At 33.2% G+C, this 24,196-nt stretch overlaps 7 protein-coding genes across 7 annotated transcripts; 3 read left to right on the forward strand and 4 right to left on the reverse strand.

Annotated features, from left to right (window-relative positions):
* Positions 1-1,511: 1,511 nt before the first annotated feature.
* BO70DRAFT_429308 (uncharacterized protein) lies at positions 1,512-11,464 on the reverse strand (the record flags this gene model as incomplete). Its single annotated transcript, XM_025548063.1, has 2 exons — positions 10,980-11,464; positions 1,512-1,521 (listed from the first exon to the last, which is right to left on the reverse strand). Exons 1-2 carry the CDS (start codon positions 11,258-11,260, stop codon positions 1,512-1,514), a joined length of 291 nt encoding a protein of 96 aa, XP_025399032.1. The 5' UTR covers positions 11,261-11,464.
* A 2,299-nt stretch (positions 11,465-13,763) lies between these two features.
* BO70DRAFT_362186 (putative DUF814 domain protein) lies at positions 13,764-14,952 on the forward strand. The gene is made up of 4 exons (XM_025543226.1): positions 13,764-13,861; positions 13,926-13,966; positions 14,102-14,228; positions 14,291-14,952. The coding sequence occupies exons 1-4, from the start codon at positions 13,789-13,791 to the stop codon at positions 14,689-14,691; spliced, it is 642 nt and encodes a 213-aa protein (XP_025399033.1). The 5' UTR covers positions 13,764-13,788; the 3' UTR covers positions 14,692-14,952.
* Positions 14,953-15,032: 80 nt separating this feature from the next.
* BO70DRAFT_379750 (putative Golgi matrix protein) lies at positions 15,033-17,383 on the forward strand. The gene is made up of 7 exons (XM_025545370.1): positions 15,033-15,315; positions 15,384-15,520; positions 15,585-15,995; positions 16,054-16,489; positions 16,542-16,821; positions 16,869-16,975; positions 17,040-17,383. Exons 1-7 carry the CDS (start codon positions 15,306-15,308, stop codon positions 17,261-17,263), a joined length of 1,605 nt encoding a protein of 534 aa, XP_025399034.1. The 5' UTR covers positions 15,033-15,305; the 3' UTR covers positions 17,264-17,383.
* Positions 17,384-17,495: 112 nt separating this feature from the next.
* Positions 17,496-17,961, reverse strand: BO70DRAFT_38493 (uncharacterized protein). Its single transcript, XM_025545697.1, has 3 exons — positions 17,748-17,961; positions 17,644-17,681; positions 17,496-17,566 (listed from the first exon to the last, which is right to left on the reverse strand). Exons 1-3 carry the CDS (start codon positions 17,840-17,842, stop codon positions 17,535-17,537), a joined length of 165 nt encoding a protein of 54 aa, XP_025399035.1. The 5' UTR covers positions 17,843-17,961; the 3' UTR covers positions 17,496-17,534.
* An 858-nt stretch (positions 17,962-18,819) lies between these two features.
* On the reverse strand, positions 18,820-20,168 carry aspD (septin aspD; the record flags this gene model as incomplete). The annotated part of the gene is made up of 6 exons (XM_025539402.1): positions 18,820-19,158; positions 19,220-19,433; positions 19,492-19,629; positions 19,681-19,762; positions 19,829-19,957; positions 20,030-20,168. 6 exons carry the CDS (start codon positions 20,166-20,168, stop codon positions 18,820-18,822), a joined length of 1,041 nt encoding a protein of 346 aa, XP_025399036.1.
* A 555-nt stretch (positions 20,169-20,723) lies between these two features.
* On the forward strand, positions 20,724-22,916 carry BO70DRAFT_371210 (SKI complex subunit WD repeat protein SKI8; the record flags this gene model as incomplete). Its single annotated transcript, XM_025544787.1, has 6 exons — positions 20,724-21,042; positions 21,809-22,069; positions 22,126-22,295; positions 22,351-22,444; positions 22,499-22,685; positions 22,733-22,916. 6 exons carry the CDS (start codon positions 20,724-20,726, stop codon positions 22,914-22,916), a joined length of 1,215 nt encoding a protein of 404 aa, XP_025399037.1.
* Positions 22,917-23,114: 198 nt separating this feature from the next.
* Positions 23,115-24,079, reverse strand: BO70DRAFT_429313 (kinetochore Spc25 family protein). The gene is made up of 2 exons (XM_025548064.1): positions 23,764-24,079; positions 23,115-23,704 (listed from the first exon to the last, which is right to left on the reverse strand). Exons 1-2 carry the CDS (start codon positions 23,993-23,995, stop codon positions 23,160-23,162), a joined length of 777 nt encoding a protein of 258 aa, XP_025399038.1. The 5' UTR covers positions 23,996-24,079; the 3' UTR covers positions 23,115-23,159.
* Positions 24,080-24,196: the final 117 nt, after the last annotated feature.

The following is a 24,196-nucleotide window of genomic DNA, read 5'->3' on the forward strand; positions in this document are numbered from 1 at the left end:
CTATAATTATTTTATTAATCTTATATAAATATAATCTTATTTATTAATTATTAGATATAATAACTAATAATATTAATAATAATAATATAATATTTAATATAATCTTAGCTAAATTTTAAACTTAATTTAGCTAGAATACTTAGTTTTATAATACTCTAATTAATTCTAATTTTTTAAAAATTATTTAAAGCTAGTATTATATTCTCTGTCTTATTTATATAATTTAATTTATAATTAATATTTTTCTATAAAAACTTTAGATTAAGATCTTAAATAATATTATTAAATATATATAAAAAAATAATAATAAAAATCTTAAAGTCTTTTTTAATATTTTAAAAATTTTTAAGAAGATATATTCTAGAAGTTATTTATAAAAAATTAATATAAAATTTTTTTTTATAAAAAGTTTCTAGAAGTCTTTTATTAACTAATTTATTATATTAATTCTTAATTACAGATTTAGAAGATTATATAATTTATAAATATAAGCTCTTAATATTATAAAAAGTTCTTATTTATTTAATAATTTAAATCTGGTTTAGTTTACTATCTTTTTCTTAATTATAAAACTCACTAAAACTTAATTTATTTTATAATTTATTAGATATTTAATCTTTGTTAAATAATTAAAAGTTTTATTTAATATTATAAATATAATAATACTAATTATCTTTATTTTATTATAATTAAATAAAAATAAATAAAATATTTTTTTAAATTTTTATATATTTTTTTTTTATTTTCTGTCTTTCTAAGAACAGTAGATCTATTATTTATAAAATTTATAATATTTATAATAATCTCTTTAATTATTTAAATTACTTAATTAATAAACTGAAAAGAAAATAGATATTTTAAAAAAAAATTTTTTAAAAATTTATATAATATATATTAGAAGCTCTGAAAATATTATTATTATATTTATTAAACAGAAAACTATATCTATATAATTATAATTATTCTGAATCTGATATTAAAGCTTAAGAAATTTAAAAAAGATATATAACTAAATAATAATATTAATTAATATTATAAATATTAAATTATTTTTAAAAAGATATTCTCTTTCTATTCTAGTTAAAATCTAATAATTAATATATTATTAATAATCTTTAAATTATTATCAGATCTGAATAAGATTTTTTATAATATTTTTAAATATTAAAGACTTTTATCTATAATTAAGATATATAAAAAATTTAAAATATATTTAGATATTAAAAATATATAGCTTTTTAAGATATTTTTAATTAAATTAATATAATTTTAGATATTATAAAATATACTAATATTCTTATTTATTAAAAATTCTATTATAATTAATTTTCTATTTTTTATTAAATAGCTAGAGATTTTTTCTTAATTATAATTAATAATATTAATATTAAATATTTTTTTAATAATTCTTAAAATATTTACTATTATTACCGGAGCTGTCTTAATTTTAATATAATTAAAATAATTATATTTTAAATATATATTAATTATTTTATTATAAATAAAAAATATTAGAATATACTTGATAATTTTAATTTAGATTTAATTATTTTTATATTTAAAAAATAAGAGAAAAATAAAATAATTACTATTTTTTATATTAATAAAAATAAGAATATAGATAATCTTAAAAATAATTCAGAAAATAGATTATTATTAAAATTAGAAGAACTAGTCTTATCTAAGTCTTTAATTATTATATATATTTAGATAAAGATAGAGATCTAGTTTTTATAATTTTTATATTATTATAATTATTATTCTGAATAATATAAAGAATAAATATTCTATATTTTTTTTTATTTTTTTTATATTAGATTCTATAAAAGTCTTTTTTAGAGTATAATATATCTCTTAAAATAATTAATTAAATAAATTAAGTAGTAGACTATATCTAAAAAATATTATTATATTTATACTATAATTAAATATATATTATATTTTATATATTATTTTTATAAAAAGAATATATATATTATAAATTAATCTATAATTATTAATTTATTTACTATATCTAATTTTTCTAATCAGCAGATATAAATAATTATAATAATAATTATATCTTAATCTAATCTTAACTATATAGTTAAAATTTCTTTATATTTTAATCTGACTATCAGATTATGGCCAGGTTAAGGTTAAGATATAATGATCAGGTTAAGCCACTCTATTTCTGTTTTATAAATAATATTTTATAGATTAGATTTATTTTTAATTTATAATCTTTTTTTAGATTTATCTTTAGATTAATATTTAATTATAAAAATAAACAGTCTATTATTTTATTTTTTATAAATATTATTAATTTATAAAATTATTCTAAAAGTATTTTTAGATCTGCTTTTTTATAAATAAATCTAATTATTATAATTTATAATTATTCAGTCTTTAGCTTCTCTGTAAGAAACTTTATTATAATAATATATTATATCTTAACTTATTATTTCTTATAAAATTTTAAATAATATTAATGAAATTTTATAACAGAGATCTTTGTTTAAATTTATAATATATTTAATATAATTTTCTTTATATTATATATTATAATAATAATTTTTTTATAAATCTTATAATTATTTTCTATATTTATAAAATTAATCTTAAATATTATAGTTTTTTCTAATTAAATATTATTATTATTTAATAATCTTATAAAAATCTTTATAAATATTATTAATTATTCTATAATTTTTATTATTATTATAAGTATCAGATTTACTTCTATATTTATATTAATTAAAATATTAATTTTTTTAAGTAGATTAGTCTTATTCTATATAAATAATTATTTTTATAATCTTAGAATAAAATATATTATAAAAAATATATCTATTAATTTCTTATAATTTATTTAGACTATAAGTTATTTTTTAAAATTTTTATTTTTATATTAATAATAATTCTTTATAATATAATTTTATTTTTTATAATTAAAATATTTTATTATTTTTATAAATACTGATATAGAGTCTTACAGAATAAATATTTTTAATATATTTAATTATAAAATATCTCTCTGCAGAAATTTCTTATAATAATTTTAATTATTAAATTATTTTATTTAATTTATAAATAATAATAATTTTCTTTTTATAAATAATTAATTTTCTTGCTTTATTAGTTAATATTTAATCTTAATTTTATAAATAATATAATTAAATCTTATTTAATAATAAAAAAGTCTAGTTATTTATAAATCTTTTATTTTATATTTTATAAAAATAATTTAAAAAATAAACATAATTATATAATATTTAGTTTTTATATTTTATAATCTAGTTTTATTTTTATCTTTTTTTAATATTATAGATATATAAATTTTTTTTTATAAAAAATTATTTTTAGAATTTATAATTATATTTTTTATTTATAATTCTCTGAATTATCTAGCTATATTTTAAAAAATTTATAAAAATTTATTTAATTATTCTCTTAAAAAATCTTTATAGCTTTATTTTTCTATAAATTACTAAATATATAATTTAAATAAATTATTATAATTTATATTTATTAATTTTTATTTTAATTATTAATCCCCGCGATAGACTTCTACTAAATAATAAATAATTAAAAAATAATATAATCACAAGTATTATAATATTTATTATTTTATAAAAATATATATATATATTAGTCTTTTTTAATTTTATAAATAAAATATCAGGATTATTTAAAGATTTATAAATTTTTTTATTATTTATAAAAATTTTAAATCTTTATTCTAATTTTATAATTTATTAAAATATATTTAATTATTTATAAAGATTCTTAGAGAATAATAAGATTATATTTATTTTAATTATTTTTTCTATAATAATTTTATAATTAATTTTTAGAAGATTAAAAGAATTCTTATAAATATAATATTTAATATTTTATATAAATATAATTTTAATAGATTATCTTATAGATTTTAAATAATAAGATTATAAAAATATATATTAAAATAATATAAAAAAAATATATTTATTATAAAATTAGAATAATATCTATATTATTTAAAATATTATTATTAATTTTTTATCTAGCTTTTTTTATAGATAAATATATCTATAAAAATTCTGTAAATTATATATTATATTAATATAATTATTTCGCAAGGAACTGTCTCTGCAGTATAGGCATTCCTTGTGATATATTATATCACAAGGGTTATAAGGATTACTATCCTTACAATAGATAAATAATTTAAATCTTTTTATTTATAATATAATTATAAATAATATAATATTAAATAGATATATATTTTATTTATTAATAATTTACTAGATTCTCTGTAATCTTAATAATATTCTAATTATTTTTATATAATATAATAAAAATATTTTAATATATAATATTCTTTTTAATTATATATAAAAAATATTTATATTAGATTATTTATTTAATTATTTTAATAATAATAATATACTCTGCTTTAATAAAGCTCTAAGTAATAATAATTTATTTTTTATTAATTTAATAAATAAATAAATTATTAATTATTATTATATATTTAGTAGTTAATCTTTTTAATCTTATATTAATATATATTAAATTAATATATATAAAAAAGATCTTCTTCTTATTTTTTTAATAAAAAATATTATTTTATAATTTTTTATAATTTTAAGATATCTTAAAATATACTTTGTAATAGATAAATAAATCTAGCTTAGATTAATTAAATATTAGAATAATTAATTAATTAAAAATATAATATTTAATTATATTTATATATTAAGAATATTAATTTTTTAATTATTATTTTAAATATTTTATAATTCTTCTTATCTAGTTATAGACTATTAATATTAAATTAGATACTTAATTTTATTAATATATTAATAGACTTATAATCTATTATTTTAAATTTATTAAAAATCTATTTAATATAGACTTTTTAATTTATTTTAATTAATTTTCTTTTTAGATAAATCTAATATCTAGAAGCTTTTAGATTAAATTAAAATTAATTATTAAATAAAAAGTTTTTAATTTTTTTTTAATATTATAAATTTCTATTTCTTTATAATTAAAGATAAGAATATTATTAATATATAAAATAATAATTATTCTTTATATATTAATAAAAATATTTAGATTAATAATAATTAATTTAAATCTAATTTTCTTAAAAAGTTAATTATTTTTTAATTTTAAAAATTAATTAATTATTTAAATTTATATAGAAACTTTCTCAGCTTTAGTATTATATTTTTAATTATTTTATAATTAAATTTTTACAACTCTTAGAATATTTTTTATATAAATAGACTTATCTAACTCTAAATTAACAAAGATATTTAATATATTTAAAAGATAAGTTTTATATCTTAATTTTATTAATATTACTATAATAATTCTAAGATTATTTAGATAAAATATTAAAATAAATATTTTATTAAAATTATTTTTTAATTATTTATTTTCTTTAATTATTAATCTTATTTTAAACTAATTAATTTTTTTATTAATATTAGTCTTAATATTAAAAATTTAATATATAAAAAAAATAATTTCTTTTGCTTTTCTTCTTAAGATAATTCTTTAAATTTTAAAATTAATTAATATAATAAGTTCTTTCTATATAACTTTAATTTATTTAGATTTATAAATTTAATTATTAATTATTTTATTATATAATCTAGATATTTAAATATTTAAATTTATAAAAATATTTCTGATTATTTTATACTTATAATTCGTTTTAAAAATTTAAAGATAAGAATAAAAAAGATTTTAATATATTATATTAAATAATTATCTATATTTTATTTTATAATAGAGTATTTAATATTTCTTCTTAATTTTTTATTTATTTCTATGAGCTGTTAACTTTTTAAGAGTCTTATAAATAATTATTATAAATATTTATTATATTTAGATTAAAATAATTTAATCTTTGATTATTCTTCTTTTTTAAGAAATTTATTCTTAGAAGTAGTAATCTCTTTTTTATTCTTAATATTATTATTTAAAGCAGTAGAACTATTTTTATTAATTATATTATTAATAATAAAATTATTCTTATTAATTATAGTAGCTGATTACTTTAAAAATATAAAATTAATTAATTTAATTATTAATCTAATTTTATTTTTTAATAAACTTATATTTAAGTCTATAATTATTAATTAAAGATTTATAACAGATTTTAAATTTAAATTTATAAATTAAAGATTACTTAGAGAAATAAAATTATTTAATAAAATATAAAATAATTATTATTCTTTAGATAAATTATAAAATATCTAATTAATATTTAAATAATATTTTAAATTTTTTTATAAAATTTAGAATTTATAATAAATCTTATTATATTATTATTTTTTAATATAATAATATATTATTTATTATTCTTTTTATATTTTAAAAATATTTCTTCAGATATATAGCTTTCTAGTTTATTTATATTTTTATAATAATATAATATTCTATATTTTTAAGTCCGCAGATATTTAATATTAGATAAATAATTAAATTAAAGTTTAAATAAAATCTTTAATTTTTTATAAATCTTCTTTAAATTCTTTATAATAATTATATAATTTCTTAAATAATTAACTATATTTATAGTCTATTTCTAATATATTTTACTAATTTTTAATTTAATTAATAAAATATATATAATCTCTAGAATAATCTAATTAAATTATTTAATAATATTATTCTAGATTAGTATTTTTATTTTAATAAAATTAAACTTAATATCTTTAAACTAATCTTAAGAAATTAAAATAATAAATTTTTTTATATTATTAATTTAGATTATTATAAATATCTTTTCTGTTTAATATTCTATATATTAGAGTTAAATATTTAATTATTTCTAAATATTTTTAATTTTCTAGGATTTTATAATATATATTTATAAAAAATAGTTATAATTATTAATTTAAAAAAAATAATATTTCTTTTTTCTAATTCTTTTATAATTCGGGTTTCAGAAGTCTATATAAATATATTTAAAAGATTAAATAATATATAAAATAAAAATATAACTTTATTTTTTAATTTATTTTATATAAATATAGATTTGATATTTATTTTTAAATAATTAATTTCTTTTTTTAAGCTATAGATTTTTTATATTTAAATAAATTATATATTTATTAAAATAATATTTTTAAAAATATTTAAAATATTAATATATTAAGCTCTGCTTTTCTACTTTAACTATATTTTTAAAGATTATTACATATATATAATATTTAATCTTCTGTAGATTAAGAATTAAAATTATTAAATATTTTATTATATTAAGATATATTATTTTATTTAATTTTTTATTTTTTATAATTATTCTGCTGTTCTTTAGAATCTGATAATTATATTTAAATTCTTATAATTTATATTTATTAATATAAAATATCTTTAAAAAAAGAAGATTATTTATTAAATCTAAAATATATATAATATCTTCTAATCTTACTATAAAATTATTTAGAAGCTTAAATTTAATTATTTTATAATCTTTGATTAATAATTTATTATTATTAGTTATTAAAAGAATTTCTTTTTATATAAAATCTAAGAAAATAAATATTTCTCTTTGCTTTATTATATAGTAGATTACTTTATTATTAAGATATTATTAATTAGATTAATTAAAATTATTTAACTTTATATTAATATTCTCTGTTAATCTTATTTTAATATTATAATTATTAAAAAAGATATTAATCTTTTTTATATAATAATATATTATTTTAAAGAATTAGACAGTTACTCTGCAAGTATTTTTATTATTATAATTTTAATTTAATTTCTTTTTAAATTAATAATCAGCAGATTATCTCTTATATTTAATAAATTATTTTTTATTAAGATATTTTTTTTTTAATTTTATTTTTTAAATTATTAGAATATTAATCTTTCTTTTTTTAATAATAATTTTTTATTATATAATTTTTTTTTATAATTAAAATAAATTATATTCTTCTTAAAATTAAATATTCTAAATCTTTTTTTTTATTAATATTTTTTATTATAATTTATATTATTATAATTATTTATATAATTTATAAAATAATTAGAGATTAAAGAAATATTTAAACTAATTATTATATTTTTAAAATTAATATATTTATTTAATAAATTATTAAAATATTATATAATAAAGAGATTATTAAGATTTAATTTTGTTTTATAAATATTAACTAATTATTAATATAGTTTCTTTAATTTTAAGAAATATTTTTTTTTTAATATAATTAAAATTTTTTTTTCATTAATTAGCTTTAGTAATTACTATATTTTTAAAATCTTAAAAAATCTTATATAAATATTTTATAGATATTATTATATTTTTTTAATATATTTAAATTTTTTAATAATTAAAATTATATTTTTATTAAGTTCTATTTAAATTATTATTCTGATTTTTATATTAATTTTTTATTATTTAATATTTAATATAATAAATTTATCCAGAATTTCTCTAGAAATCTTATTATAAAATTTAATTATTTATTAAATAGATTATAAGTATAGTTATTATTTTATTAAATAAAATTAATATTAAATATTTTTTTTAATTAATTTATTAATTTTAAACTTTTTTATTCTAATATCAGAATCTAGAATTAACTTTTTTATTATTAATTTAGATTTTATAGCTAAAATATTTTAATAACTTAAGATTAATAATTAAAAATATACTGATTAATAATATTTCTAGAAATAAATTAAGAGTTAAATATATAAATAAAAAAATTAAATAATTTATATAAAATATTAAGCTAATATAAATCTCTTAAAATATAGAATTTAAAATAATTTAATAAATTAATAAATCCAGACTTATAATTAATAAAATAGATTCTTAGAAATATAAAGACTTTTAAATATTTTATTTATATATAATCTAAAACACAGATATAGAATACTAATAATAAATAAAATAAATATTTTTTAGTATTATAATATTAATATTCTAAATATTTAATAATTTTTATCTAATAATTAATTTAGTTTATATATTTACTCAGCCAGAGATAGAATAACTATATTCTATTCTTAGTAAGCCAGAGATGGAACAATCTTCTATCTATAAACCTAGTTGCATCATATCATAGTAGTAGCCCGGCAAGATAAGTGTGAGGCTAACAAAGCCCCCAGTACCAGGTCATATTCCTCCTCGGGTGACGGTGGCGTCCATACATGAATACCGGGAGGCATCTGAGACTATACCTACAAATATACAAATATACCATACTATATATTACTATATTGACAGATAAGTAAACAGAGCAACTTGGAACCTAGGTAGGAGAAGTAAGAGCCTTGGATAGGCATCGGCCCATTCCGTAATCATCCAATTGGGGGGCTAGCGGAATCAAATCCGCGCGCGAGCCGGATTAGGATGCAACTCAAAACCCGGGCCAGGGGCGACGGAGTACTCCGTAAGTAGTCTAGATAGAATAATACATAAGTAGATAGATACTATAATAGTTCATTTGCAGCTTTCCAGTTGCCGGCGAGTCCCCACCCCCACCTACTGCGAGCGGACTAGCGTGTCTGCTTTGATCGGGCCGGTGCCTGAAGCCCGAACGTGGAGAAACAGGAAGTAGATACTTTGCAGATACCACCTATCCAGCACCCAGTGAAAAGAATGGCCATAATTGGATCGAGGACCGCTAGGGCGTAGTTAATATCACGGGGTCTCTCCGCAGAGTTCACAGCGACAAGGGTTCTATCATTAGTATGTTGTGATGACTTGTGCAGAACTACCATGGCGGATCTAAGGTGTAGTTGCATGTCCATCTGTACGGCAGTCTTCAGCTGCTCAGTACCAACTGTACCTAGTATCTAGTGCTACTTACCTAAAGATGGTGGTGGTGGTAGTAGTAGTAGCAGCAGTACTAGGACGTTGTTCACGCCCGACAATGTTTTACCATGTTGCCAAAGAAGATAGGAATAGATACAGCACGCTTCCTGATGCCAGCTCCATTCATGCAGTGTTGTTCTTGTGTTGTTTACCCTACCCTGTCTCTTAACTCAGAAGTCCTGCAGTTATTCTATCCGTGAAACCACGCATGTGTATGTAGTCTGGTTGGTTCTGAAAGAGTAGGTAACTGTTATAACCACCTAGTACCGTCTTCGGCTCAAGACCGATGTCGGGCTTTTGCAGCGCCCCTACTCCATGCATGAATGCGGCAAAATAGGACAGCGCGGGTTCCTAAAGCCATATATCAACATTAGAGGATGGAGAAGTTGAGACAAAGGGGAGTCATGTGGATGATGCTCGCTTGTCGCCTCATAGAATGCCACAATGTATTAAAAATTGGCTTAACGTCTGTTTGTTAAAAACAGGGAGGGGGTGTAGGTCAGAAAAAAGGATACCGGTGATCAAGTAATACGGGGGAAAATAGAGAGAGAAAGTAAAACAAATAGAAGGAAGTATAAGAATATGTTAAACACGAGCTTGAAAAGATTTCATGAAACAATCAATTTCAAAAGAGCTTAAAAAACCAAAAATAAAAATGAGAGCCAATTGTTCAAGGCGGCTCCATCCTTCAAGCTCGTGCGGAGTAGTAGACGGATGAACCATTATACTACCCGAGTATTGCTCGCCCGCTCGGATACCGAATCGACACAGCTCGGAGATAAAGGTCGAAATGCGTGATCAACCCATAAAGCATACCAGATACCAGGGGGCAATGTAAATATGTAGTGCCCTCTGATCCGACGTAGTCATTGTGTGGCTTGAAATGCAAATGCTGATGCCCGAGGATATAAAAATAATTCCTCGCCTTTATGTCGCATCCCCGATATGCCGGTTGTCTTGGCAGACCGACGGGGGGCGTGAACGTGGATTTGCTGAGTGTTTGTTTGGCTCTCTGCTTGACCCCGGTTTTTATATCAAACCTGGCCGGGCTCCGATGGTCTCCCCCAAGCGTTTAGTCCGGGGACGAATTGATCGGTCCTTGGAGGAAGTGGCATCAGGGTGGTGTGGACGTATAGATGGCAATCGACAGTGGGGCGATAGTCATCACTATGTCTTGCTCCCGTTGGATGCCGAGTTGTTCGGGTTGTAATGGTTCCAAAATTGCTCCACGGCTCTTCGGCCTTCAGGTAGCTTCCCATAGCGATAGATAAAATAGTTGAACAGAGCGAATTCCTCGCGAGTGAGCACATATTCGGGCTCCCTCTTGATGCGTTCCCATAGCTTCCCGACGGCAGTCTCGAGCAAAGCCACTGCTGCGGTGTCGCCTTGGTTATCTCTGGCGCGATCTAACGCGGCTTTAACTTCAGGAGAGGATGCGGAGTTGGCCATCTAGAGTAGCTTGTAAGATGCGTTAGGGTTGGCACGGGTTCCGGCTGGCGGGAGTATTGAGAGACAAAGATAGCAGACAGAAATGCAGAACACTGGGGGAGGATAAGCCAGATTAATAGATGTAGAAGAAAGGGGGGCTGAAATACATCCCTGGCTTTTTTCATCAGATTTTTCCACCTGCGGACTGGACTGTCTTTAGCAAGCTCCGACCTTCCCAATTTAACGCGGTCCAAGGTGGAGCAGGGGGTTTGGTGGGCAATCGTGGATCAACTCTCTGACAATTACAAGGAATAGCAATACTACTAGATACTCCATAGAGACTAGATACGGAGCTCACAACAATTAAATATTAAATAGTAATTTTAATGTGAAACCAGTTCCCTTTTCATCCCATCTTTTTTTTCCCTTTCCTCTTTTCTCTTTCTATTTCCTTCTCTTTCCCTTTACCCTTCCTTATTTACTCTTTACATCTTTGCTCTTGTTTGTGTTTGCTATTATTTATCCCCCCTCCAACCCCAATTTTTTTTCTTTCTTCTTTCAAAACCAAAGTAAAGGGGAAAATGAAAGAAATAAAAAAAGCCTTGTCTGAGCACTTATAATAATTAGTACCTGAAAATAATAGGCAGTGATACCACTACCACAGCAAATACCAACAACAGAAATAATAAACAATAGTGGTGATCACTTATTCATACAGCCTAGCAAGTTAGCAACATGTGCAAACTGTTGTTGTGCTTTAGACAGTATGACATTCGCCTCTCTTCTCCCAAATCTGTATCCTTTTTCCGGTTGGGAATAATTCTGTAAAGATATAAATCAGTTCTTTCCTTGTATGATCCTGAAAAATCCCGGCCCATCCTGTCGAAACCGAGACTGTAGCAGTGGATATGTTTTGCGGTCCGCTTTTCCTTTTTCCCCGTCATGCTCACCCTCTTTAATTTCCCTCCCATGAAGACTTTGATTTGTATGGCCATGTGGCAGGTGGGGTTTCGTACGGGCTCACCCGCTGTAGTAGGTAGTATTGAGCCCTTGGCGCAACGGTTTTTCCTCGCGTTGGGAAAAGTGTCAGATTTGGGCTCCACGATAGGATAAAGACAGTACTGGTATGTATGTAGTGTTACCTTACGAACAAGGCCGAAACGAGCGGTTCCCCACCTATCTATTACTTTATACATACCTAGTACTAATGCTGAAAAGCTGGAAGGCTGAATGTTATTAGGTGCCGAGGCAGTACAGAGTACGTACTGGGTGCTACCTAAGGTACGGAGTGCTACTAGGTATTGTCACAGAATACCTGGTACTAATGTTTTATATGTCTGGTAACCAGTTCCTACTACTAGGTACTAGGTACTAGGTACCTATGTAGGTAGTAAGGTGTATGTATATATATACCCAGTACTTAGGTAGACTGTACTGTGTATTTGGGTGCAGTATTCAGGTTTTTTTAGCATGGCATGAGCTTGTAGTACATCTTGTACAAAGTATACTCTATACAGAGTATAACCACCTTAGGTACTATTATTGTGGAGGTAAGGCACCTTAGATGGTGCCTGTAACCATCCATGGAACATACATAACCTGCGTGCCGGCTACCTTACAGGTACTAGCTTAGGTAGGTACCACATACAAATACTTAGGTACAGAGTACCTAGTACAAAGTGGTACCCAGTACTTACTACTTGAGGAGTTTGAAACATTTTACTTCCAGACTCCTAGGTACATCTGTCAAAATAAGGATACGTAGTCTCATCTTGTTTGACTTGGTATATGTAAACATCCATCATATAGTTAGTACCAAGTAAGCCTGTTTACTTGCTAATCTCTATGCATTTAGTTGAATAGAGCACTGTTCCTGCCGATAAGGAGCCCAAAAGTGATAATCACTATAATTACTATAAATCACATTAGTAAGATTAAAACCCTCGAAAAAGCATGCATAAATGACTTGACTTACGCAATAATAATCACTAACTAGGTAATTTGTACCTAATCAGGTGGAGCATAGCTAAGCAAGAATTTGCAGCTCGCGCCCCTCCGGGGCGCGACTATCTAAACCTCTCTGCTAATCTGCTTGTTACGGGGCAGCTATCGCTGCCTCAGGCTGGAGCACTGGCTGCGTACACGGTCTGTGTAGCCCGCCGTAATTACCCGAGATCAGCAACCAATCAGAGCGTTCATGAACTGCAAAATTGCTACCTACATCAATGATTACCTAGTAGTAGTACATACTAAAATAGCAAATTTGGTTTGTTATAATAGATAATTTTACAGCTCTGGTACCACTTGTGTGGACCTGTAAGGTGTTGTACGGAGTACGTAGTGCATAGCCAGTTAATCAGAGTTAATAAAACAATGACTAATCTATGCACATTCTCTCATTCTAGTAAACTAATCTAGTATCAAGAAACTTTCTATCAAAAGAAATCATTCTGTTGTTGTTGTGTTGCTGCTACCGCACTGGCACTGTAACTATTTTCTTCTGGACGAAGGAAGTTACATCTATATTTTGTGAAAAGGGTATATGCAAAATGGTTTATCATTTTGTATCCAATGTGGTTGAACCCCCTGCCATCATATATGTTGGGAAAGACAAATTCGAGAGTATGTTAGCCATATTACATCCTGAAGGCATGCTCAAAGCCTAATTGATAACTTCTGTGCATAGATGAGGACCTTATCAAATATGGCATAGAGAGAGATGTCTGGTAGAGTGCGACCTTTGGACTGCTACCCTCGACCTTTCGCTAATGCTTGTACATGTGTAACTCACCCGCAGGGTTCGTTTGTCTGATTGCTGTGGTAGATTCATTTATTTTAGGAAAAGACTGACACTATGTCTAGTTCCATGTTGATAATCTGTCCAGTGCTCACGTCTATCTCCGCCTCCAAGAAAATGAAACTTGGGACAACATCCCACAGCAACTCCTGGAAGATTGCGCGCAGCTTACGAAGGCAAACTCGATAGAAGGTCAGCGATAATTCAACGGAATTTGAACATCTATGGAAGAGGTAGTCTAAGCGGTTGAGCAGGGAACAAAAAGGACAATATAACGGTCATATATACACCATGGTCGAACCTCATGAAGGATGGATCTATGGCAACAGGCCAGGTCTCTTTCCACAACCACAAACTGGTCCGGAAGGTTTACGTCCACCAACGGGAGAACCCCATTGTCAACCGACTGAACAAAACCCGCGTTGAAAAGTCTCCCGACCTGAAGGCGGAGAAGGACGAATACTTGAGGAAGAAGCAAAAGGACGAACGTAAGGCAAGAGAGGAACAGCGGTCCAGGGAGAAGCTGGAGAGAAGGGAAAGGGAACAGTTGAAGTGGCAGAAAGAACATGCTTATGATGACCTGATGAGCGAAGAAAACATCCAAGCGAGTAGCAACCAAGACCGGGACCCGGACTTCCTTGATGATTTCATGTGATGAAGAGGTGAATTTGCGGCCAGATTGGAATTAATTGTTTGACTTAAAGGGTATCGCTTGGAAATCCGGGATATGTAGAGCTGGACAAATCGCAGTTCGGTTTTCCATGCCGAGGATGGCTGACTTCAACCATAAGGCTCTTCAGTCCAACCACTGAGGCTCATGATCTCATTGCGCGCATACTTCTGATATCTAACGATCGCGGGCGATATGCTCCCCCAGAGCATAGCTTTCCGAGGTACGGAGTAGAATGCTGATCGTTTATTGTTGGGTAACCTTGTTGTACTAAGTGTCCTGAATATAACTAGGGAGACATATCATGTTATGATCTATGGATAGACAGAAGACCCCATAAGAGGACTAGATAATATGGCATGTTGTGGTAGGCTATAGATAGAGTTCCTGATCTGGTTGCCTTCAACAAGGTGTGGTGGTTCTGCATGCCTAAGCGAGAACTGCGGAAGCAACCTCCTTGCGCTAGTGATGTTGACAGCTATTGTCTGTACACTGTATCTCTTCACAACAGATACGGCACTCTGGCGCAGTGAATACCGCCATAGCTCCAGAGCAAATCAAAGAACAATCTTCACGTCTTGGAAAATTGGAAAAAGAAAATGCCCGAAGGTCCGTTGTCAACCATAATTCTCAGTTTGCACTAATCCTCAATACTTCCGCTTACAATTGGCCGGCAGGCGCAAAACCGAAGAACAAGAAGCGGAACAAGGGGGCTGTCAAACCCATGGAATCTGGGGAACCAGCTGAACATGAAAGCTCTAAGGAATCCTTGGAGGTGGAAGCCAACGATGCTTTGGAGGCGATACAGTCAAGTGTAAGGGTTTGCGCATTAACATGGCATCGTCTTCATTCGCTAAATTTGGATCACCGACGTGCAGGAGGACACAGACAACCAAAGTGCCATCTTAAGACACGGAACCGGAGACTCTGCCAACGGGACCAAACCAGACATCGGCGCGATAATTGAAGACCCAGAAATGCCCATCGCTGATGATAAGACTTACCATGCGGACAATGGAAAGAGATCAGCTAGCCCGGACATTCTTAAGTCAAATCAACGGCTCGATGCCCTTGTCCGAGATAGGGATACCTTGCGCGCCGAAGTGATAGATATGCGGAAATCATTGGAGGGCTTACAGTCCAAGCATCGCGCAGACATGGCGGCCCTACAGGAGAACTTGGAAAATGCGGAGAGCAAGAAGGAACATGCGGAGTCACAGTTCCAGAAACTCCTAGAAAGAGTGAATACCATCAAGTCGCAGCTTGGCGAGAGGCTCCGGGAAGATGCTGTATGTTCCACCATCTACAGGCGACCCCTTTCGACCTTTCATCTAATCCCTCGAATAGGAGGAGCTCGCGCAGGCGAAATCAAGGATCGAAGAATTGGAGGGCCAGAACCTAGGCTTGCAGGAAGGGCTGCAGTCGAAGCTCTCCGATCTGGAACGGGTCTCAGAAGCGAACAACAACATGTTGAGAGAGTTATCAACACTGCGAGACCGAACGAACTTATCGCAGCAGAACTGGCTTAAAGAAAAAGAAGAGATACTCGAACAGGAAAACTATCTGCAAACAGAGTTTGAACAGGCTAAGGAGGCCATGCACAATTGGGAGGTGCTAGCGATGGAGGAGCGGTCTATTAGGGAGAATCTGGGAGAGAAAGTTATAGATCTTGAGGAACAGCTTGTGACCGTCAAAGGCGCATATGAGAAAGCCGCTTCTGATCTTGACTCGCAGGTAGCCACCGTGGATGGATTGCAGCGGGCGTTACAAGAGATCCAAGCAGGTGAGGAAACAAGTATGCCCGATCTGTATTTGTGTATGCTAACTGGCGCCAGCACGTAAACAAGAACTCCGGGAGCTTGTAGAAAGCTCCGATATTCAACTCGAAGAGCTGAAGAAACAGCTTCATGGCGCAGAGAAGAGTTCCTCGGAAGCCAACAAGGCTCTCCAAGACGCTCAAAACGAGCTCGAGCGAGTGCGGCCGTTTGAGAAAGAAGTCAAAGAGAAAAACCTCTTGATTGGAAAGCTCAGGCATGAAGCGGTGACACTAAATGACCATTTGACCAAGGCGCTGCGGTTCCTCAAGAAAGGCAAGGCGGAGGATAACGTCGATAGGTAAGTCACCCCAAGCCCTCCAGGACTTCTACTTACTCAGATGTTAGACATATTGTTACGAACCATCTTTTGCATTTTCTTGCTCTTGATCGATCTGACCCGAAAAAGTTCCAGATCTTGCAGCTTATTGCAGCGCTCCTGGGCTGGACTGATGGTGAGCCAATTCGCCCATATTCAAATTTAGGGACGTATACAATGATCCTGACTCTGTGGGACAGAACAGCGTGAGCAGGCAGGACTGTCACGCCCTGGGACCTCCAGTAGCACGATGGGTAAGCTGAGGGTCCCAAGCACTCCTGTTCACCGTACGCCTAGCAGCCAAGCTCTAGCTACAGAGTTCTTGGATAACAGCAACACGAACAAAGAGTCACTGGCAGAGCTCTGGTCGAATTTCCTGGAGCAGGAGTCGCAGGCTGCTGAGAATATACACCCGAAGCCGTGAATTAGGGCCTAGTAGATCAACCCAGTGGTCAGGATCTCTCCACACACCGATTAGTGATGAATATAGTAGTGGGGCAGTGTGTTTGTTAATATATGTTGAAGGATAAGCAGGATCTTACCGAAATCTTCTAAATCATCTGAACCATGACCGCTTTCGAATTTGTAGTGTCTCCCTCCTATGCCCGTCAAACAGTATTCACGACTACCATTTCCCTTTCTTTCTACTCCGTACACTGCCTTTGATTCTACCATAAAATTAACCCCATAAAATCTCACCGCTGATACGAAATACTTGACGTATACACTGATTGGAAGACCCATGTGTTAGCTTTCCATCTTTTAGTGGTGAAAATAGCCATCAGTGCCTGTGCGCAACCCTGCTTTTGAAGCCGTCTCTCAGCGTTGAGCATCTCGTTCTTCTGTTTTTTCGTTTAGAAGCAGTCCGCCCTTGCTTGTAATTGGGCTTTGGTTATTTTAAACCATACCTTGAGTAGAATTTCGCTTGGTCTTTTGTAATCGATACAACCAGACCCCCGGGAATAATTGAATGCCCCGAAAATAGATATATCACTATGATCATCTGGATTGTGCGAGTGACAAAGCGGAGCGGTCAAGCATGCGCAGATTTGTGGGAACCGGTCTGTAACTAGCGTCCAAACGCCGAAGAAACCCGGGGATTCCGGTGGTTTGTACACTTAACACCAGAATAGAGATAAAGAGTCGTCTTGTACGGAGTACGCTGCGGAGGATACAGGCTAAGAGACGGGCCACACTAGACCCAAAAGACCATATGTCCGACAATTCGGAGTGAGATAGAGTATGAAGCAGGTGAAGCGCACCGATAATCACGCTTGGCTCCGGTTACGGGCACTTGAGCGGGAGAGAATATTGTGTGAGAGGCGTAAAACCGGAGGAAAGCTTCAACAAGTGCACTACATACAGTTTGAGTCCAAGGATCACAATGCCCAACAACCTGGTAAAAGCGTACACTGTGACCTGAAGAAAATTAGATTTTGGACGGCGGTGAAACCGACGCATCATGCTGGAGTTCGACTGGTATACCCCTCTAATCACGTCGACAATAATGGACTGCGCGATGTTGATATATTTGGTGGTACTAGAAACGGTAAGCATACTATAAACATGGGAACATCATTGAACGGCATTTTGAACCTGCTATATTCTTCACGGACGAATATTAAAGAATTAAGTACATGAAACGACAAGACGACGCCCGGAACATTCTGTGCTAGAGTCATTTCGATTTGGATAACCAATTTGAAGGACATGAAGTCGAGTCGCGCCCCTCGCCCCAATTCGGGGGTGGAAGGTAAAATGAACACTAATACGATGAACGAAAAGCCCGAAGTTAAAGAGGATATCTGAAAAAGCATGCCGATATGAAGTTGGTGCGATAGGATCAAAACATGAATAGAAGGAAAGGAAATCAGTCTCCGAGGCTAGCTTCTGGTTGGCCGCCTCCTAATGCAGGGCAACGGTGCATTTCGGTTGCCCGGTTCGCTGAACCATTGCAATTTATCAATCCCTTTATTTCAATCAATAGCCATTCATAGTCATGCGTTGCGAGTTGCGGCTGAGCTCTCTGTCCGCAGAGGGACTGATGGGACGGCTGCTGCCAGGATGGCCCCCCGCGGCACTGCTCTCTTTTAGCGCCAAGAGCTGTTTGGCACGGAAGGTCTCGTAGTGAATCTGGCTGGTGGTTTCGATGAGATCTTGGAGGTGAGTACGAGTAAGGAAGTTCCTCAAGTAAACAAATTCACAATGGTTCTCGTCCTCAACATTGATAACACCCCAGCGGTTCTGGCGGCCTCGAACCTGTTGACCATTGACAACAATAGTCCTTTCACTGCCAACGACAGCGAATGGAATGATGTCCTAGACGGGCATTAGAAAACGAACTCAAATAGGACGCGTTTCATTGAAAAGGGTGGCGTACCTTGATCTGGACGTTAACGGCACGCTCTTCATCATCGAGTTCATCATTATCATAAGGGTACATCTTCAGATTGTGGAAGGCAAATTCCTCCTTGATTCTCTCTTTGAACGCTTGACGCTCTTCGAGGGTGAGCGAATCCGCCTTGGCGATAACGGGCACGACGTTGACAACATCCGATAACTTCTTCAGTACGACGATATCAATGGGCTTGAGACTGTATGACCAAGAATTCAGTTTCCGACTGGTTCGAAATTGGCATAGTCTTCACTCACGCGTGGCCGGATGGCTGAATGAAAAAGAGACAGCAGTGGATACGGGTATCCTGAATGTAGCGATCACGCTGAGCGGTGAGCTCCTTGCGAAGGTACGCGGAGTGCTGATCCTTGATGTATTTCACGATTGGATCCCAGCTAGTGACAAATTAGCTCGGATATCCATGGTGAGACAGAGTTCCCTATTACCATCTGTCGTTATTGACCTGGTCGCCGTATCCGGGAGTGTCAACGATGTTCAGCCGGAGGCGCACACCATTTTCCTCAATGACTACACTACCGGTTAGATATGCCACAGTTGTAGAAGAAATGGATTTTCGGGGGAGGGGGTTAGTACTGTGTGAAACGGTCTGGATCTCCGTGGTGGAGCGGACAAGCTCATTGGGGGTGAGACGACCCTTGGAGTCGATCAGGTGAGAAGCAAAGATGGTGTTGATCAGAGTAGATTTCCCTAGACCCGTCTGGCCTGTTCGTTCAAGTAGATTAGCCTGGGGGGCCAGTCAAGCGTGAGAGAAAGAAGGCAACAGATTCGACTCACCAACGCACATCACATTGAACTGGAAACCACGCTTCAACAGCTTGCGCTCAATCTGCGAGGTAATACTGTCGAAACCGACATGGCTGCGAGGGAAGACCGCCGCAGGAGAGGTCGAAGTCGAATTAGCCGCGGCCGCCATCGTGTAGGACTTCGAGGTTATGAGAAAGGGTGGAACGACGTGGTGTGGTATCTATAGGCAAGTACCTTCGGGGAAGGGGAGGGGGGAAGAGGGGAAGGGGACAGGAAGAGACGAAGTAAAGTGAACAATTGGATAGGAAGCTGGCAATGCCCAAGCGTCAGACCGACAGAGAGAAGAAGGAGTGATAGCAGCAGTGTATTAGTAGTAGTAATAGTAGTAGCAGTAGTACGTAGTAGTGACAGCAAATAGCCGGGGCCCCTTAAAATGCAGGAAGGAGGACAATGCCTACAATCTACCAAGTTGGTAGGTACTTGCTGGCCCAAACAGGCGGTTGCGACTCAGGGGCCCGCTAGTCTATATCTGTAATAGCGCATCTCCAGACACCAAATCGGGCCAGCCACCGCCCAAAAAAGCTGCAGAATTATTCGATTTTATGCCCGCCTTGCCAGCCAGCGCTGCGTCCCATCCAATTCATTATTTGCCCTCGAATCTGCTACCCTTAATCGGCACCCAGAAATGGCTCTGCGACTCCTCCCATCCAGTGCCTCATCCCAGATGCTACCCCGAAGCCTCTATCTGTTGGAAATGCTGTCCCCCGCGGCGCCGGCCGGACGACTCGCTTTTGCTTTCAACGTCCCTGCCTGGTCTTACAACCTTCTGAGGCCCGCTGCCTTTTCGCTAAGTATCCCGGGTATCATGGCCGACCTGTGGGATTCTGTTCTCCGTGCCGTACCCAAAAAGAAAACCTCGCATATGAAAAAGCGTCATCGGCAAATGGCCGGCAAGGCCTTGAAGGACGTCAAGAGTCTCAGCACATGTTCCGGATGCGGTCAAGTGAAGCGCTCGCATGTTCTGTGTCCTCATTGCGTCGAAAGTAGGTGCTCTCTTCAGTTAGGGTACTTGGATATGACTGTTCAGTGTCGAATAACAATGTTTTCTCCAGGCATCAAGAAGCAATGGGGCCGAACCCACGCGGCTTAAAAAAGTCCGGAGGATGGATACTTAGGTAACAGCTGGCGAATGGAAACGGCTGTATGGTAGATCGTGACTGCCGTTGGGATTGTATTTTTTTATCTGGCATTCATGAAGTATAAGAGGGTAAATGCTGCATGGCATTCGGCGTCTGGCACAGTTGAGGGTTCATCATCTTTTAGTTTCGTACTGTGATTATATCTTGTATATTTATTTCGAGCCACTTGAAAGCCTCGCGAAAATTGTCTGTTATAGTAAGTTCGACTACGCGCAACAGTGCTGGTTGAAAGACGCCAGAGAGTGAAGAGTAGCTCGGCCCGTCCGAGTGGGTGCCATCGAGATCATGATCTCATTTGGCCCTTAGTCGGTTTGTCCCGCCAGTTCTGATGCTCGTGTCCCCAAACAACTACGCGTTTATACCCCCCCCCCCCCCCCCTTCCCCCCAACGCTACAACGTGGTTGAGTTTCACATGGCTTGCACCGTCTAGACATCTAGAGCCACAGCTTGAGCATGGTAATGTTGTCGAAAATGAGTCCTGCCCCAGCAGAGTCTGACTGGATCAACACTGGGTTTTAGTCGAAACAATACCTCTCCTGCGGTTCGGCAGACGATGGTTTGTAGACAACCACGCCATTACTTTTCTAATGTATGCTAAACTCAAGAATAGCGCATCCCATTGATATTTTCGCACTGGCTGTGACTGACAGGCAGGTCTTATCGGCTTCGGGTGCTTCTTCTCTCAAGGTTCATTCAACCACAGGTGCCGATTTTCCTTTGGTACAGTCCCTTGACGGCGCCCATAAAGTCGGGTGTCATCATGTGGTAACCAACGGAAAAGGCTCGAGAGCAGCCAGTATTGGCTTCGGTGGTGATATTCTTGTGTGGTCCTGTCGTGATGACATCTGGTCCAAAGATGAGGCAGCCTCCAGTGAGTGGCTCTACTTTGCACACCATCTGAAAGTCCCGTGGTTAACTGTTTGATAGTAAATAATGCAAAAACTGTGGACGTCTGGGCCATTGTTTTGTCGCAGGATGGACAGTATCTTGCTGGCGTCACTCAAAACGGACACATCAAAGTGTGGGACCTTGACGCTAAAGGCGAAGAGATCCGAGACTATGAAACAAAAGGTAGCTTCGGCACCTGTATTGATCTGGTAAAGTGTATCTTCTATCCAATGTTAATCTGCAAACGCTCATGTACCAAATCAGTCTATGGATGGCCGCTTGATAGCTAGCGGACATGAAAATGGCAGTGTCTACATTTTCAGTACAGATACGGGACGTATGCCATTCAGCTTATGTGGTATGTACCTGTTTATGGGAGCTTGGCTCTGACCGGCTAATCACTACGTTCAAGGCCTGGTGAATCCTGCACGAGCCGTTGCATTTTCCCCTGGGGGGAAATTACTCGCTGCTGCTGGTGACTCCAAGGTTATCATACTCTATGACACCTCCTCTGGCGAGCAAGTGGCTAATCTCGCGGGACATTCTGCCTGGATCATGTCGCTTTCATGGAGCCACACAGGAGAATACCTCCTCAGCGGGTATGTATACCACTAGCTCTCGCAGAAGCCATTCTAACGCTCAGAAGATCATTCGATGGAAAGGTCAAGGTTTGGTCAATCGACACCCGAACATGTGTCGCAACCCACTCTGAAACAGAGAAAGCCCTCTGGAGCGTGAAGTGGCTGCCAAAGGTCGGCAGATCAGAGGGATTTGCTACGGCTGGGGCGAACCGGAGCATATCATTTTACCGCGAAGCCACTGGCGGTTGACCCACAATGCTTAATGATACTGCCTGGATTATTCATTGTTTCCCCATGAAAGACTGGATGGTATCCCCCACAACAGACAAACTTCAATACATGTCCTTGGGCGTTGCCCCTTGAAACTACCAAGACCGTAGGCGTAGGGGCATGCTCCGATGCTGTAGGAATTCAACTTGGATCATACCACAGTATTGATATAGATGAATCATTACTTGTACTCGCTAGGTAATCATGTTCCCCGATATGTCCCTATTTCAAGGTTTCAACAAATAGCTTCCGCATTCTTTTTAAGAATGCACCAAAGTCACGATCTTCGTTGACAATATCAAGCTCCTGTTCAAGGGCCTCCCGGTCTAGCTTGGGTCGCGTGTGGAACACGGCGTAATCGCGACTAGCAGTGCCGAGTTCAAACCAGGCTTCTACCTCCCAGTCTTTCTCAAGCAAGTGAGTGTAAACGAACTTTAATCGATCCTCCCTCCCAGCTCCCTCGATGCGCAAGCACAAATAGTCCTGCCAAAACTCCAACTCCGGCACATTAAGCCGCGCCTGTGAATCCAGATACCTGGCGTGCGTTTTCTGCGCCTCTATTTTTTGGTTGATGGCCTTCTGAGTTTCTTCGATCTGCTGCCTCAGGCGATCGCGCTTGGCAAGACGGGAGTTGCGTTCCAGAGTTACGGACGAAATTGCAGCGTGCATTTCCGCCGCTTCAGCAGCTTCCTTCTGAAGATTCTGATGATGGGTTTGTGATTTAAGTTCAAGAATCTCAGAGTCCCTCTGCTTCATGCGCTCGTCCTCTATGAACTCTGGATTAGCAATTGTGGTCTCGCGCCCTGGCTGATGACCGATGGCATACCCTGAAGCTCTGCTAGCCCTATCTTGAATTGATTTCGCTCCTCCAGCACTTGTTTACGACCCCTCTCAATAAAGGCATCAAAGCGGGCGGTAAACTGCGCCATGCGACTCCGAAGATCCTCGAATCCGAAATTGATACTGGGGAGAGAGTCCGCCATCGAGGGCGCATCAGCCGACGCGAGGGGGGGGCGCATGCCACTCGTTGAGAGTGACGGATCGAAAGAAGAATTCATGATGAGATTAATCGAATGATGATTCAGTGCAGACTGCTGGAAGACGTAGATTGGAGTACTTCTGATATGCGCGGGGTGGTGATGATACTGATTGTTCCGGGTCCTGTTCCCCGAAAGAGACGCTAAACCGTGTTGCGGCGCAACCGCCAGATACGAACTAACAAAAGCTTGGCATCGATCTATCGTAATATTTTTTCGCCC

Source organism: Aspergillus heteromorphus (genome assembly GCF_003184545.1).
Source record: "Aspergillus heteromorphus CBS 117.55 chromosome Unknown BO70scaffold_13, whole genome shotgun sequence".
Lineage (NCBI taxonomy): Eukaryota > Fungi > Ascomycota > Eurotiomycetes > Eurotiales > Aspergillaceae > Aspergillus > Aspergillus heteromorphus.